Source organism: Yarrowia lipolytica, chromosome 1F (genome assembly GCF_001761485.1).
Source record: "Yarrowia lipolytica chromosome 1F, complete sequence".
Classification (NCBI taxonomy): domain Eukaryota; kingdom Fungi; phylum Ascomycota; class Dipodascomycetes; order Dipodascales; genus Yarrowia; species Yarrowia lipolytica.
In genome coordinates, this window is record NC_090775.1 from 315,041 (window position 1) to 329,664 (window position 14,624).

Here is a 14,624-nt window from a genome sequence, read left to right on the forward strand (position 1 = left end):
AATTGTATATGTGGGTCTGTATACAAGTACGATAAGTGTCTTGATCACCCGCCAGCCTCAAGGTTGCACTCGATGGTTGTTCACCGTGACGTTTGCCATTCTGCAGGTTTATTCCGAGACGCGCAGAGTAGTGAGCCAATACAAATTCGGGAGGTCATACGTGGTGGTTCAGTTACGTAATTAGGAAAATGAAGCAGTAACAAGGAATAATGAGAGGTTATGGCTACACACGTGTCTTTCTCTTGTCTTCAAGGCCCCTTACAAACTCATCTACACACAGTCACCGCCTCCAGTCTGATGCGCGCATAACAAAGTTATCCATGTATGGAAGATGCACCCCCTTTCATCTACCTGTACCATGAAATGAGCGATTCAATCGAGCCCCGACCTCAGCAAAAAGGGCAGTTTTTGTGGATTTTGGGCGGACTGGTGCTAGTGGTGGCACTCCGGGGAATTCTCTTCAGCTCGCTGGCTCTCGGAGTGCTCCTGGGCTTCCTCTCGGCTGTCGTCCTGGTGCTGGCCCTGCTCTATGTGCATAACGGCAACTCGACCAATGGAGCCTACTCGACAGGCATAGAACACCCCTCGGGTTCGTTCAAGCCCATCGGGTTCACGCTGCCCGAGGTATGGGAGCGCCACGTGACAGAGCTCACCACAGAGCCCGCAGAACTACCTCCCATCGAACCGAACTCCTTCATCATCAGCGACTCACTCGACACGTTGATCGAGTACATTGTGCGGGACTTTGTCATGGCATGGTTCGGCAACGTGTGCAAGACAGACCACATGTTTGGCTATGAGATCGATACTGCCTTGAGATCCATTACCAAGGAGTTGTCTCTGAGACTCAAACGAATAGATCTGGCCGTCTTTCTCATTCTCAAGCTGCTGCCTATTGTCAAGACACATTTCACCGACTTTGTGACCGCCGACAAGACTGTGCGTGAAAGAGCTGGAACTAAACTCACCGAGTCCCATGAGTTCAATGCTGCTGTGGCTACAGAGTTCCTCCAGAACGTCTCTGAGCATCCACATCCAGCTGTAGCCGTGAAGGACATGGACAATGAAGCCCGTGGGAAAGAATGGCTTCGTGGAGTCAGTCAGCGACTGTTGCTGCGTACTCTGCCTGTGGAGGAACGCAACGTGAAACTGGTTGTTTTGCTGTTGCGAGAGATTCTGGCTTGTACAGTTCTCTTTCCAGTCGTCAGTGGAACGCTTTCAGACCCCGACACGTGGAACCAGCTGCTGGTCAAGTTCGTCGAGCCGTCTCTGGAGGATAAAAGGAATGTGCAGCAGGTGAGAGACGCTTTGGATAAACATTCTGCAGCTCAGACCACAAGCCCCGCCCCTTCAGAAGGATCCGCCACTCCCAAAAAACGGCCAATCAAGCTGTCGCCGTCAGCTTCACAGCAAGACTTTGAAAGGTTTATACGCAAAATCAAGGCTATCGATACAGCCCAAGAAGCCAAACAGCTCCGATACAACATTTCTGTCCAGCTTCAACGGCTCGATAAGGAGGCTTCTGGCTCGTACGAATCCGGCCTGTATTCTGGGCGCCTTCGAGAAGCCCAATCCATTCTGGATGCTAAGCTGCAGGACTTTGGTATCGCTAGCAGTGCCAGCGCTCCTTCTTCGGCACCTTCCTCTGCGTCCATCTCAGAGAAGCCTCATAACCTCAACGCTTTCGAAAAATTTCTTAGGAACACCACTGCAACTGCGTCGTCTACCATCTCTTCATCTTCTTCGATGTCTGAAGAGCATATTGTGGCGGCTCTTCGACATGATAAGCTCAAGTATGGTCTTTCAGACGTGCTCAATGATCCTTCGTGTCTGCAGTGGTTCATGGAGTTTGCCGACCAGCGGTCTAGAATGGTTCTTTTGCAGTTCTGGCTGACGGTCAACTCTATCAAGGATCCCCTTGAGGAATTTGCGGGTAAGACACAGGAGGGTCTGGATCTCGACAATGAGGACCAGTCCGATGACGAAGACATTCCTGTTGGCGTGACTGCCTCCCAATTGAAGCAGTCTCGAGATGACGTGGAGACAATCTACGAGATGTACTTCCAGGGCCATATGGAGGGTCCTCAGCTGGTGGTTGATCCTCGAAGCTTCAACGATGTTAGAACGTTTGTTGAATCCAAGCACCCCACCATGGACCAGTACAGACAGGCACGAAAGGGTATTTTGCGAACCCAGCATGCTGCTTTCCAGAAGCTTGAAAAGTGCGATTTGGAGGATTTCAAAAAGTCAGATTTGTTCTCCAAGTTCCTGGCTATTCAACCCACGGAGCAACAGATTGCAGCTTACCACAAGAAAAAGAAGAAGTGGGGTGTTACTGATATGTTCAAGAAGCTCGATACTCCAAAGAGGAAGCCTGTTTCGTCTTCGGCTTCGTCTTCGCATCATGACACCAAGAGTTCACCTGAGAAGCGTGACAGATCGTCTCACAACGACCACCAAGACAAGCGGAACTCCCATCATCAATTTGACGGCGCTAATACCAGTCTGCTGGATGGGGTTGATGTGGAGGCAAATGACGACTTCAACTCCCATTACTCGTCTTTAGATCAGTCTCAAAAGCCTGCTGCTGACAAATCGCTGATTGATCTCAATGATACACAATCTCAGTCTGAAAAGGTTGCTCCACAATCAGCACCTCTGATTTCTTTGGATGATGAGGCTACTTCAAGACCTGTTACACCTCCTCCACAGCAACCTACTAGTGCTGGAGAGTCCCAGCTTTCGCAATCTGAAGCTGTTCAGGCCGCCCTCAAGTCTATCATGGACTCTCCATCTGGCACCAGAGATCCTCTTTTTGATGATGACGACGACTTTGGTATCTTTGGCAGCAAACGATCCGGTTCAAAGCTGTTGGAAGAAGGAAGTAGGCCCGGATCTAAACTGTTTGAGGGCAGTCGACCGGCTTCTAAGCTGTTTGATGACTCGGATTACGATGAAAGTGATGTGGAGAAGGTCCAGTCTTCTGTGGTGGCATCGCTTTCACAAAGCTTGGATGAAGATCAGATCAAGGCATTGGACACAGCTGACGCAATTCCTCCAGAAGAAGAGTCATTCTCTTTGCATTTTGCCTCTCCCGGTGATCTCGGATTGACGGAGGCTATCAAGACTCTCACTATCGATATTGAAAAGCTGAAGGGTCAGGTTAAGGTGCTGGAGCCACTGTTGCGTAAGGCCGAGCTTACAAACAACACCAACGAGATTCGCATTCTGTCCAAGTCGGTCTCATCGCTCCAGCGGGAGATCAACAATAAGGAGATGCAGCGACAGCAGTACATTGTGCAGGAGACAGACAACAGCCTCTATGGACGATCTGCTATTGCAATTCAAAACGCCGTGTCCAGTCACGACAAGATGGGTAATGAGTTTGTAGTCTACCTTGTGGAGGTGACTCGGCACGGTGACGACTCGGACAAGGAAGGGGCGTCTTCTGCCACTTGGATTGTGGCCCGAAGATACTCGCACTTCCTCCAGCTTCATCAGCATCTCATTCGTTCCTTCCCCTACATTTCTCGCATTCCCTTCCCCAAGAAAAAGGTGGTCATCAAGTTCAATCAGAAGTCGTTTGTCGATTCGCGCAAGGTCCAGCTAGAGGCATATCTTCGGGAGTTGCTCAAAATGCCTGAAATTTGCAACTCGGTGGCCTACAGAGCCTTTTTGTCGTCTCACAATTTCGTGACCAAGTACAAGTCTGTGGCAGAAGAGGGTCTTCGGGCTGATGCTGACAACCGGGTTTCTCTCAGAGACGAGCTCCGAGTCGCTACCAACTTCTTTGCCAACGACGGGCTTCTGTCTGACTCTCTCAACAGCAACATGATTGGAGCCAATGGAAGCAACAACAGTTCTGCATCGTTGGCTTCGGAGTCGACTCAAACTGCGACTGCCTCAGCTGTTTCTGGAACCTCTAACAGCACCGCCACCACTGCGGCGCCCAAGAAGGAGTCCAAGATCTCCAATGCTACATTTGTGAAACCCATTTCTGATCTGTTTGTAAAGCTGTTCAGACTGGATCGGGGAGACGGTCTCATTCTACGAGGGCGGGCCATTGTCATTGTCATCCAACAGCTCCTTGGAGGAACCATCGAGCGACGGGTTCGAGATTCGCTAAACTCTCATGTGGCTAACGAGCAGAGTGTCAGCAACTATCTGCAGCTGCTTCTCAACAATGTGTGGCCAGATGGCAAGTTCAGGAGTGCAGGAGAAGTTCGAAGTGTCCATGAAAAGACGTCTACGCGGCACCATGCCAAGACACTGTTGGAGGCCGCCATTGTGGACTTTTCGTCCAAGGTTGTGGGCACTTCGAATTCCAAGTACGCCGCTCATAACCTGTTCATGATGTTGCAGAACCCCATCCTCAACCGACAACTGGTTCTGTTGATTCTGGATGAGCTGGTCAACGAGCTGCTCTCGGAGCATTAAATTATGGCGAATGTATATGAATTATTTAAATAAGGAAGAGTATTGGGTTGTACTAGGGGGAATGTAATTGTTCAATTTATGAGAATGATTGGACGATGTAATTTCGACTATTGTATATACTTGTACAAGAGTACATAGCTCTATTCTTTATGCAGCCCCACGATAACATCGCGATAATCACAGCGCATACAGTCACGATAACTCATGCAAGGTGACATATTATATCGAAGGGATTTAGAACTGGTATGACACGATATTGCTATTGATGTGGATACGCCGCTGTCACATTTTAATTGCCATCTTACTTCAGACCCCTGCGTGCTGTATTGACAGTGACAGTCGACAATGTACAGTAAATAGCTTGTACCAGTTCTTGGATGCACTGGAATCGTAATTGCTGATTTGTGATCAGTAATTTCAGTGCGGCTCCCACCTCTGATCGGATGTTTTCCCCGGTGTTAAACTGGTTCGGCTATTGTTGCTTGTTTGGCTGCCAACTCTGCTATGTCCGTCAACTATTGTCTGCCAGTCGCCAATATTTGCCACCCATTTCTCGCGACCATTTGTAAGCTGCTGTTTGTATGGTAGTGCGGCAAACTCAATTCGGCACTCCTGGCTGATGCAATCACATGTCTCTTGGCAGTCTTTGAACCGAGATATTGACAGACACGTCTCACAAATATTATCCAGACTGACACAACGAAATGTTTACGACCAGTAGTCGGAGTTATGGAGATACAACCGCTGCGAGACGCACTGCGAGAGGAGAATTGAAGGATAATTTGTGGGGTGATCTGTAGGGAAACCCACACAAGCTAGTCTGAACAAGGGAACCCCTTTGGGACCAATAGCAGACGCGCAGCGTGTGGGGTGTGGTGAATTGAGGTTGCGGTCCAGTTGACTTGTCAATTGAGGACATGCTTAGTTCAGATACAGTAACTATTGCACTATAAAACTGTTAGTAGCAGGATTATAATTCCGAGTGGGGGATAGTCAGGGTGGGGGTACCACGAGCGGTTGAAGAGGTGGAGGGGGGGCTTGAAGGCACCACTGTTGACGCTTCTCGGGGTACCTGGAAGAGTATGGTACTTGTGGTCGCCGCCCCTCACGATTCAGAAGCAAGTCTTATCTGACCCTCTCAAACGATTCGCTCCCAACTCCACCGCATTTTCACCTAAGCTATGAGACAAAACATTGAGCTTAAGGTTGTCCCCGCCTCATGTGGGACAACGGTATCAGGCTACTGGACATGTGCCACATCACGTCATCTTCACGGTTTGTGACAAGTTGAACCTGAAGATCGGTCATGTCACAGCAATGTCAAGAGCAGGGTTGCAGAGACCGTCAGAGAGTGTTTTAGACAGGCTGTCGAAGTCAATTGAGTTGTATGACGTGATTTTCGACTCCCCACGTTAGCATCCTAACGTCGTACAGTAGCATCACATGTCCATCGACCAAGACAACAAAGCACTGAGTTGATGTTGCAAGTAGCTACTGTAGAAGTAATGTGATCAAATGTTGCACTGTGATCCGCGTGAAGGAATAGTTTTTTACAGAGTCGTGAACAGATAGGAACTCTCGCTCTCGGATACTCGGATACTCGGTTAATCGGTGAATCGGTTAATCGCTACTCGCTTAGTTATAGTTTTGTAATAAATACAGATACATTTCGTATATGGGCGGAATCCGCAGATGTGTTGTGAGTGTGAGTCGTTAGTCGTGAGCAATAAATAAAAGTCGGTGTTCGTGAGAATCATATCAAATGATTGTGTATCACGTACCTGTTTTACTTAGGCAGATGCTCCAGTGGACTCGACAACCTCAAACTCCTTGTTCTCAGAGGCGGACTCGGCAACGCCGTTCTGAGTGTTGTTCTTCTTCTCGCCAGTGACATCGTAGGTCTCGGCAAAAAGAGATCGGGGGTAGGCCAGTCGCACCTGAGCGAGAGGACCGTTCTGGACAGCCAGCTTTCGGTACTCAGAGAAAGAGGAGACGGTGGACTGGTTTCGGACCTGAGAAGGAACTCGGGCAGAGAGTCGGGCAATTCGGGCAATTCGAAGCATTGTGTGTGTGTTGGTTAGGGGGTGGGAGAGTGGTTGTAGTGGTTGTAGTGGTTGTGTAGTGACTTGAGTGTGAAGAAAGAAGACACACTGGGGAGGAAGCACGCTATATATAATCCAGTTCCATATACTGATGCTAGGAGTATTGGGTGATTTGCATCTCAAAAACACAAAGTGCAAAGCAGCTAGTCCACTTGGAAATAGAGTATTTTTCACCCATCTCTGAAACCCAAAATTCTTTGTGCCATGTCTTGCTGGCACGGTTCTCAGTACTGCCTGTGGAGAAAGAATTTATCCGATACCTCCGAGGAAACTAGTGTGAGGACTATCTATAATACTCCGTCGGAAAATCGACTCTAAACGGTGGATTCTCCTTACCAAAGAGGTCAAACTCCTCTTCTCCTGGGTCCACTTTGCTTCAAAACACGCCATCTCTCATGCACCAAGAAATATCCACCTGCTTACAATCCGCCATGGCTTACGTCACGGCTCCCTTGTGTCTGTTAATATTTCCTCATGGACACGAACTCTATCAACTCTTATCATCGGATGCCGCTATCTGGTTGGCTAATGGGATATGCAGTGCACGTCTAAACAGCCTGAGGCATGCCACTGACGTAGTCCACCGTTGATGGAGAGATATAGGGAAAACAATGTCAACTGACGTAAGCCTGGATCGTCCCAGCCCCTTACTTGGCTGTGTAGATTTTTTCTGACAACGTGATTATACGATCGAGAGAGAAAGAGTGGGATTAAACTACGACACTTCACTGTCAATCATTGAGTGACTCGTGCCCTCCTGTGTCATACTTGCCTTAACTCCCAACAGCTGGCCTGGCCCTCTCTCACTTCACCCGCTCTCCCCACTCTTGCTCTCGCAATGTCTTTCCTTCCATAAACCCATGCTCTCTCTCTCCTCCCTTTTAGCCGCACACCGTCGTTTCCACACCGAAGACGAGAGAGGGGTTGTGCTACAGGAGTGCGTGTGTACTGCGCGAGATTGAAAAAAATCCGCATCATGCTCCCACAATGCACTCAGTGCCAACGTGGTGAAAGTCTATAGGGCGTTGCAACCAGCAATCTCTGGGATTCTGGCCTGTCAGATTAACGTGCAGCTCTCTCCTGATGATAGACATGACCGCCGAGCCTATGAACGTTGTATAATCGAGAGGAAAAAGCCATACTTAAAAATTATGGCTTCCAAACACGAGGAATGAGAGACAGAGACAAGACTGAAATATCATGCGTAAAAGATATCTGGTACGATAACAATGGGAACCGAGGCAAGCGAGATTCGTTTCCCCTCAACTCTCGCTTGTGCTCCCCGGATTCATCTTGTTTATGCTGCCACTCTACAGTTATTTCTACTTGTAGCTATTTACCTACAATAAACAGAAATAACCGGGCCACCGACTGCACACCTCTTGGATCGATTACCATCGATACCCACCGACTCAGTGCTCTGCGTCTCCTCACTTAGACCCGGAAAACCGCCGCACCAGGGCAAACTCTCCACAGGCATACTTCGATGCGAATCGTATAAAGTAGCCGCTGCAAATTTTGTAGCTAATAACCGCGGACCGACCGTTGGAACTCCCCGGGAAGAGGGAATAGGGACGAGAGCGAGGAGCGAATAATTGTGCCATGAATAACGAACCACAGCGGATATATTTGCCTAAACGAGAAGAAATGACAAATCCGTCACTCTGATACAATCCATACAGCCGCAGACTGCGCAGACTGCAACCTCGGTCATCTGTTTGCCACTTTCTACGTAGCACTGAGTACACTTTTCCCGTTGCAATTAATACACCATGGTGTTGTTTTCGTCATTGCGGTTGGCCCTTCGGACTTCACGTCGGATTACCAATCGGGACCATGGGGAAATCTACCCTAATCAGCCACTTGCCCAAACAGTGGATCTCCCAAGAAAATCCCCAAATCATAAAGTCTTCGCCACCATTAATGCACAGGTGAAAAGTTTTCCCAATTAAGTCACGTGACGCTTCCAACTCTGTCGAGCCCATCAGTGGAAACTACGACTGTCGCCACCGAAAATTTTTGTGCAACCCGCTTCGCTGAAAAGCTGTTAATTTTCCGATTCAATTGAGCCCCATTACATACACTACGAAGTCACGTGATTTCCATGCACACCTTAAATATGTTTGTTGGGAGTTTGTTGATTCTGTAGTTAGACCTGTTGTTCCCCTGACCTATGGTTCTAACAGAGTCTATATATCCTATAATAACACCCCGAATCGATATTTATCGAGATATATTCCGTATTCCGGGAAATATTTCGTGGCAAGGATCCCAATATGTCTTTCTCGATTACTCCGTCACCATTAATTAGTCCGTATTTTCGGCACTAGTTGAGTATCTGTGACACTTCATACAGTGTAGAGTAGCTCAACTACGAGCATTACTGTACCAGTAGGACCACGCCAATTTAGAACCACTGTGATCTCGAAAAGATCGCAAAAATAGCGCGTCTTCACGCTTCCAAACGTTTAGCTACAGATTCCCATGCATTGACTCCCGGTGACGTGCCGAATTGCTACCCCAGTGGTACATTCACAGTCCGCCAATCCGAGTATGGAACTACAACTGGTGCTACTTTAGCCGTCCCACTAACGAATAGTGTGTGACATGTCAAACTGACGACCTCGTGTTCACAGAAAATAATGACATTGGCTAGCAGACATGAAACTCGCTCCCCAAGCCGCTCCTTAATTGCCCTTATAGCTACTATAGTTTAGTTGTAGTGGAAAGTGACGTGTGGAGTACCTGTAAGTGTATCCATAATATTGTTCTTTATCAACAGCTTTGCTTTGAGACACTGTGGAAATACAGCTTGGAATCCAAGAGGTACTTAGATTCAGAATAGCATACATCGGGTGTTCTAGTTATCCATACATTCTTCGCTACTCGCTTTCGTCGTTGTGTGTGTGTACCATTCTATACCTAAATAAATTAACTAGCGAGCAACATTATGAAGCTCGTTTTGAGGCTGTCCCTGGGCCTGAGCCGCCTGCGCCTTTTCCTGCAATTGCCGCTTGTCAATCAGAGCTCTCCAAGAGTCGTGAATCTGACGGCCGTTCTTCTGAATCTCGTCGATCTGGCTCTGATCGTACCATCCAGACTCAGCCAGGCGCTTTCGAGTAGACTCAAACAGTTCCTGAGAGGCAATCATCCGACAAGTCATTTCGTCCGAAGACATGTTGCAGCACTCTTCCTCGGTGGGAGCCAGTTCGTAGGGAAGGATTCCTCCTTCGCCAGTGGCAACTCCGTCGTGCGTAGAAGATACGGATGAGCCCAGTCGAGGGGACATGGTGCCCTCTCCTTCGGTGGAGCTCTGGCTGGTCGACGCGTGGTGCTTTCGGATAGTTAGGTCGGCGTACTCGTTGGTTGGGACGCCGTCATAGATCTCCTTTCGGAGAGCTGACAATGAGTTGGGCGTGCAGGGGGTGCAGGGGGTGGCCCCGGGGGCCGATGCAGTAGAGTTGACGGGGCAAACAGCAGCAGGAGTCGACATGACCGAGGTGGGATTAGAAGAAGATGCATCTGCACCCTCAATGCCAAAGTAGTCGCCTCGGTACTGTCGTCGGAAATGCGAGTGAGTAGACTCTGAGAGAGAGTCGTCATGGGTATCCGAGTCGGGAGAATGAGAAGACTTCACGCCCTGTTGTTGCTGTTGCTGCTGTCGCTTGTTGCCCCGCGAGCTTCGCTTTCGCTTGACGGCTTCAATCACCTCCATTGCCTTGTCAAAGTAGTCGCTCAGCTCCTTGTCGTTGTCGTCGTCACCATGGCCTCCCCACACCGACGGAGCGGTGGAGTAGGAGATGGAGGATCTCTCACTATGGGGCGGCACGTCCGGAACGGTGGCCAGGCCTGCGGTAGCAGACTGGCTTCGCTTGGGAGGTTTGGGAGTGTTGGAAACCTTTCTCTTGAGCGTTGATCCAAAGTTCTTGAGGAGCTTGGATGACGAGAGAGACGAAAGAGGGGTCGAGTTGGGCGAAATTGTGAATCCCAGACCCACATTGCTATTGTTGTTGTTGTTGTTGTTGTTGTTGCTTTCATAGTCAGGTGCGGCAGGTGCTGAACTGACGGAAGTTGACGAACTGCCGTTGAGGAAAGGACTTCCCAGACCACTCAGCTGGAGATGCAGCTTCTTGTGGCCTCTCTTCTTTCGAAAAGATCGCCGTTCCTTGATGCTGGGCACCTCAGGAGCGGCAGGACAGCTCTCAGCTCCGGACTCCCACAGGTCATTTGAATCTGCGGTCGAATGCATTGAGAAGGCCTGCATGTCGATTTCGGACTCGTCGTCGTTGTCACCTTCGTCATCGTTCTCGTCAAAGTCCTCGTTGTCACCGTCACCGCCGTCATTGTCGTGATAGTCCGACTCGGAGTTGTAAGTGGTGTAGGTGTCACATCTCTGGATCCACGAGGGGATGGAAGTAGACCGCTGGCGGTTGGACCGCTGGTCAACGGAGAGCTCGTCGAAGTCGGATGCCAGAGACGCTGACTCGATGGATGCATGACGAGTCTGGGCTGGCGACACTGGCAGCGATGCAGAGACCTTGTTGAACCCGTAGTCGTCTGATGGCGAGTTGGGGAAGGACGAGTCTTGGGGTGTGGGCAGAGGAGGCAGCAAGTTTCGTGCCTCGTCGACCTCTTCGGGAAAGCTGGTAGAGGGACCAGCCTGGACGGGCGACTGATAGATTGATGAAGATGCAAAAGATAATCTGTCAGCTGCCCTGGCGTCGACAGCGCTGTAAGAAGAGGATCGGTCCAAGGCTGATCGGGCGTCTGTTCCTGCTCTCAACAGCTCTGGTCGCTGCTGCGGAGCAGTATTGTAAGTGGGCACGATAGGTACAGTGTCAGCCTTGTTTGTATCCCTGAGAAACTTGGGCGACGGCTGCAGTTGTGGCGTGGAGGACACCGAGTTGGGATGCGAGCGAGGGGTTAGACGGGGCGGGTGACTAACGGCAGGGGGTATGTTGTGAAGAAGCATACTTCTGTGTGAGGGAGGTGGGATACCGGGAGAGGGTTTGAACTCGCCTGAGGACCGCAGAGAGTCAATCGATCGGATTGAGTCCGCTGGCGACCGCATCTCTGCAGCCTTCATGTCGAAGGGTCGGAACTCCATTTCGTTTGCCACAGGTGATCTAGGTGGCGTCGCTGTGCCTCCAACCACACTTGGGGTGTGTTTGTGGAAAGCCTTGGACAAGGAGGGAATGGAGTCGCTGTGTTTGAGCTGCAGAGACCGCTGTCGCGACAGTCGTGGCGGCTCCAGAGGCTCAAGTGGCGGCCCGTATGTCGAGGAGCCGTTTCCTACGGTGTTACTGCGTGCCCGGAACATGTTGGACAAGCTGCGACTGCGACTTCGGGTGTCTGCTGTGACTGGTGGCGGCGTTGAAGTCATGGCTTGTGTTGTGTGATGCTCGTGGACAAGAGAACGCAAGAGAACGAGTTATAAACGGAGGGAAAGTGTCGATGTTTATGCCAGTGTCGAAAAAGTCGGTCTATCGGTCTATGGGGTCGAAATGGGGCTTTGGCGTTTGAATCGAGTAATCGAGTTGGTCGAGTGGTTCTGTGTTGACCTTGTTCAGAGAGGCAAAAGATGGTGGTGATCTCAATGAGAGGGTCGAGAGGTATCGCGGAGAAGGAGAGGTTGGTGTGACACGGGTGTCAGCTGAAGCGTGGGGGCGAGGATATACGGGTCTAGGACCTCTTCAGAAGTGTCACCTGGAGGTGAAAGGTGAGGGCTCGGTAATGCTAATAAGACTCTTCACCAAGGCCCTATCCAAAACTCTAATGGTTATTATCAAGAGGTTGAATTGGTAACTCAAAATCCGGGAGATAATCTCAGTACGCTAAGCAACAGGGTGCAACAAGCGAGTGGCTAGGGCAAAAGTGGAAAAGTGAAAGGCAAGAAAGCGCACCCGACCTGATTGGGACGAAGTACCAAAGAGCGGAATCATACATGGGTTTCCCTCCCTTGTTGTTGGCCCAATAGTTAATGTTTGGTTGGGGGACTAGTATCGCAGTCTACTCGTCTGGCCCGACCACGGCAAAAGGACGCCAGTAGGCGCCGTGACTACATTGCAAGTGGTCTCAGATTGCCGCAAAGAGCTGAAACGTGTGCTTGGAGGGTGAGACCTCGGTTGCCACACCACTCACGGTGGTCGGGTGGCCCTCTACAACTCTCTCCTTCTCTGTCCTTCCAATTGTCGCTTTTTCATTTTTAACACTTTTCAGTTTTGCTTTTACGACTCTCCCACACCGCATTTTTTCGCACCCGCAGTCCATCTGCACCTGGACGACGGTGAACAAGACTAATATCCAAACCCAATACCTTAATGGGTGGATTTTCAGGCTCTGAAAAGCGGAATCCTCCACGAAGCCGAAGCCCTTGTCTCAGATGGTTGAACGTGAATCGTGTGTTAGTGGTGTTTGCGGCCGGCATCCGAGGGCTAACAGGGTAGCCCTGGAGGTCTTTGGGCCCTGAGTTATCGCCTATTAACGTCATAGATACAAGGACATGGGTGATAACCACTTGACATGAATGCGGATGCCGACACTGATTTTTTACCTACTTGAGCGGGAATACCGTTTCGTGTGCATGATGTACAAGAAGGTTGGGTCCGGTCTGGATCGAGCACAAGTGGTTACTGGATTGAGAAGCAGTGGTGAAACAAGAGACTCGTTGTTTAGCCAGTACCATTGAGCCCATCCGGTCGACTGCCTGCGGGGCCAGGGCATGGCACAGCCCATCGCAATTACCTATCATACGTATAAATGTGGATGAGCAATCATACGTCAGCTTCTGTCCCTTTCTCTCTCCCTCCCCCAAAGACCCAACCCTCAGTTAAATCCCGTTCTCATGTTTACTCTTGAGCGGACGAGGGTGGGACTGCAGGGCCAGCAGGCGGCATATGTGAAGCGGCCTCTCTAAGGTGGTTCCTTCGTTTCAAACGGCGTGTCCGAGAACAAGGTCAGGGGACAAGAGGCGCGCCGAAGTCGACGGCAACTTGTCGTCGCACAAGCACAATGCCAACCAGGTAAACATTATGGGCACTTGGGAAAAGTCCCATCTTGGCTACCAGTAGCACTACTTCTAGTTATTTATAGAACACTGCCATCTGGCCGTTCGGTGCACTAAATCCGCAGCTGAAGGCCCCCGTTCAGCTGGGTGCAGCATACGGACCGCCTTGGCGCTGCTATTTGGTTTTTATTATTTTGTTTCTTTTTTTTATTTTGTTTTCAATTTGCCATCGTAAATTGGCTGAGGGGCATCGGCGTAGGTAGCACTCTCTCCTCTCCGTCGTCCAGACGGCCATGTCAGTCTGTCTGTCAGAGAGAGCACTTTCTAGGTAGGGTAAGCTCCATCTGAATCCCCAAGAAAAGTCACACATGGACAGCCTTTGGATTTAGCAGACATAAGCTTCAATTCTCCAAAGTGCCAACTCTGAGGGACGTCAAGTTCTTGTTAAGAAGCCCCAACTCAACAGTTTGGACCACGGAAACAGGAGAACGATTGGATAAAAAGAAATGTTTTGGTTGCAGCATCAGATATCGTAGGTACCTGACACTCGAGCTTTCTTCAGCCCGTCTATTCCATGACTAGAGCGTCTCCAATGTCCCTACACCCAACTCTGTTTATACCTCAAAAAGGCCCGACTCCACGCAAAAACTGGCAAGTACGACAACAAAGTTCTCACGGGTAAGCAGCTTTGCCAGATCGCTCGGGGATTTTTTTTCCGTGTAAGCTCCACGGTGTCTTCAGAGTCTGACAGAGTGCCAGCGAGCCACCGATTGTCCGAAAAAATGGCCCCAATAGGCAAATCACTAATCGCTATTCACGTGGGTGCTAACCAGCTGGTATCTTGTGTACAGCAACCGGCTGTTTCGGCGTGGAGGGGGTACCTTTGGCAAAGGAAGCTACAGTACAAGGAACGCACATTAGTCCTGTCCACTGGTGTGTATTGGTTGGGGGAGGTCTGTCCCCCACTGTCTATTCCTCTCTCAGAAGCTTCCCCACAATTGCAGAACACTATGATCGCTATTATAATACTCGTATGGTTGCTTGCTGTGAGAAGCCTATCGTGGGTTGTGGTAGAAACG

At 49.9% G+C, this 14,624-nt stretch overlaps 6 protein-coding genes across 6 annotated transcripts; 4 read left to right on the top strand and 2 right to left on the bottom strand.

Moving 5' to 3' along the window:
* Positions 1-324: 324 nt before the first annotated feature.
* On the top strand, positions 325-4,437 carry YALI1_F03153g (uncharacterized protein; the record flags this gene model as incomplete). The annotated part of the gene is made up of 1 exon (XM_504887.3): positions 325-4,437. The coding sequence occupies one exon, from the start codon at positions 325-327 to the stop codon at positions 4,435-4,437; it is 4,113 nt and encodes a 1,370-aa protein (XP_504887.3).
* A 265-nt stretch (positions 4,438-4,702) lies between these two features.
* Positions 4,703-5,006, top strand: YALI1_F03197g (uncharacterized protein; the record flags this gene model as incomplete). Its single annotated transcript, XM_068283223.1, has 2 exons — positions 4,703-4,806; positions 4,850-5,006. 2 exons carry the CDS (start codon positions 4,703-4,705, stop codon positions 5,004-5,006), a joined length of 261 nt encoding a protein of 86 aa, XP_068139324.1.
* A 513-nt stretch (positions 5,007-5,519) lies between these two features.
* Positions 5,520-5,853, top strand: YALI1_F03205g (uncharacterized protein; the record flags this gene model as incomplete). Its single annotated transcript, XM_068283224.1, has 2 exons — positions 5,520-5,559; positions 5,624-5,853. 2 exons carry the CDS (start codon positions 5,520-5,522, stop codon positions 5,851-5,853), a joined length of 270 nt encoding a protein of 89 aa, XP_068139325.1.
* A 374-nt stretch (positions 5,854-6,227) lies between these two features.
* On the bottom strand, positions 6,228-6,500 carry YALI1_F03215g (uncharacterized protein; the record flags this gene model as incomplete). The annotated part of the gene is made up of 1 exon (XM_002143065.3): positions 6,228-6,500. One exon carries the CDS (start codon positions 6,498-6,500, stop codon positions 6,228-6,230), a length of 273 nt encoding a protein of 90 aa, XP_002143101.1.
* Positions 6,501-9,474: 2,974 nt separating this feature from the next.
* On the bottom strand, positions 9,475-11,922 carry YALI1_F03269g (uncharacterized protein; the record flags this gene model as incomplete). Its single annotated transcript, XM_504888.3, has 1 exon — positions 9,475-11,922. The coding sequence occupies one exon, from the start codon at positions 11,920-11,922 to the stop codon at positions 9,475-9,477; it is 2,448 nt and encodes an 815-aa protein (XP_504888.3).
* Positions 11,923-13,383: 1,461 nt separating this feature from the next.
* Positions 13,384-13,662, top strand: YALI1_F03284g (uncharacterized protein; the record flags this gene model as incomplete). Its single annotated transcript, XM_068283225.1, has 2 exons — positions 13,384-13,437; positions 13,489-13,662. 2 exons carry the CDS (start codon positions 13,384-13,386, stop codon positions 13,660-13,662), a joined length of 228 nt encoding a protein of 75 aa, XP_068139326.1.
* Between the last annotated feature and the right edge of the window lie 962 nt (positions 13,663-14,624).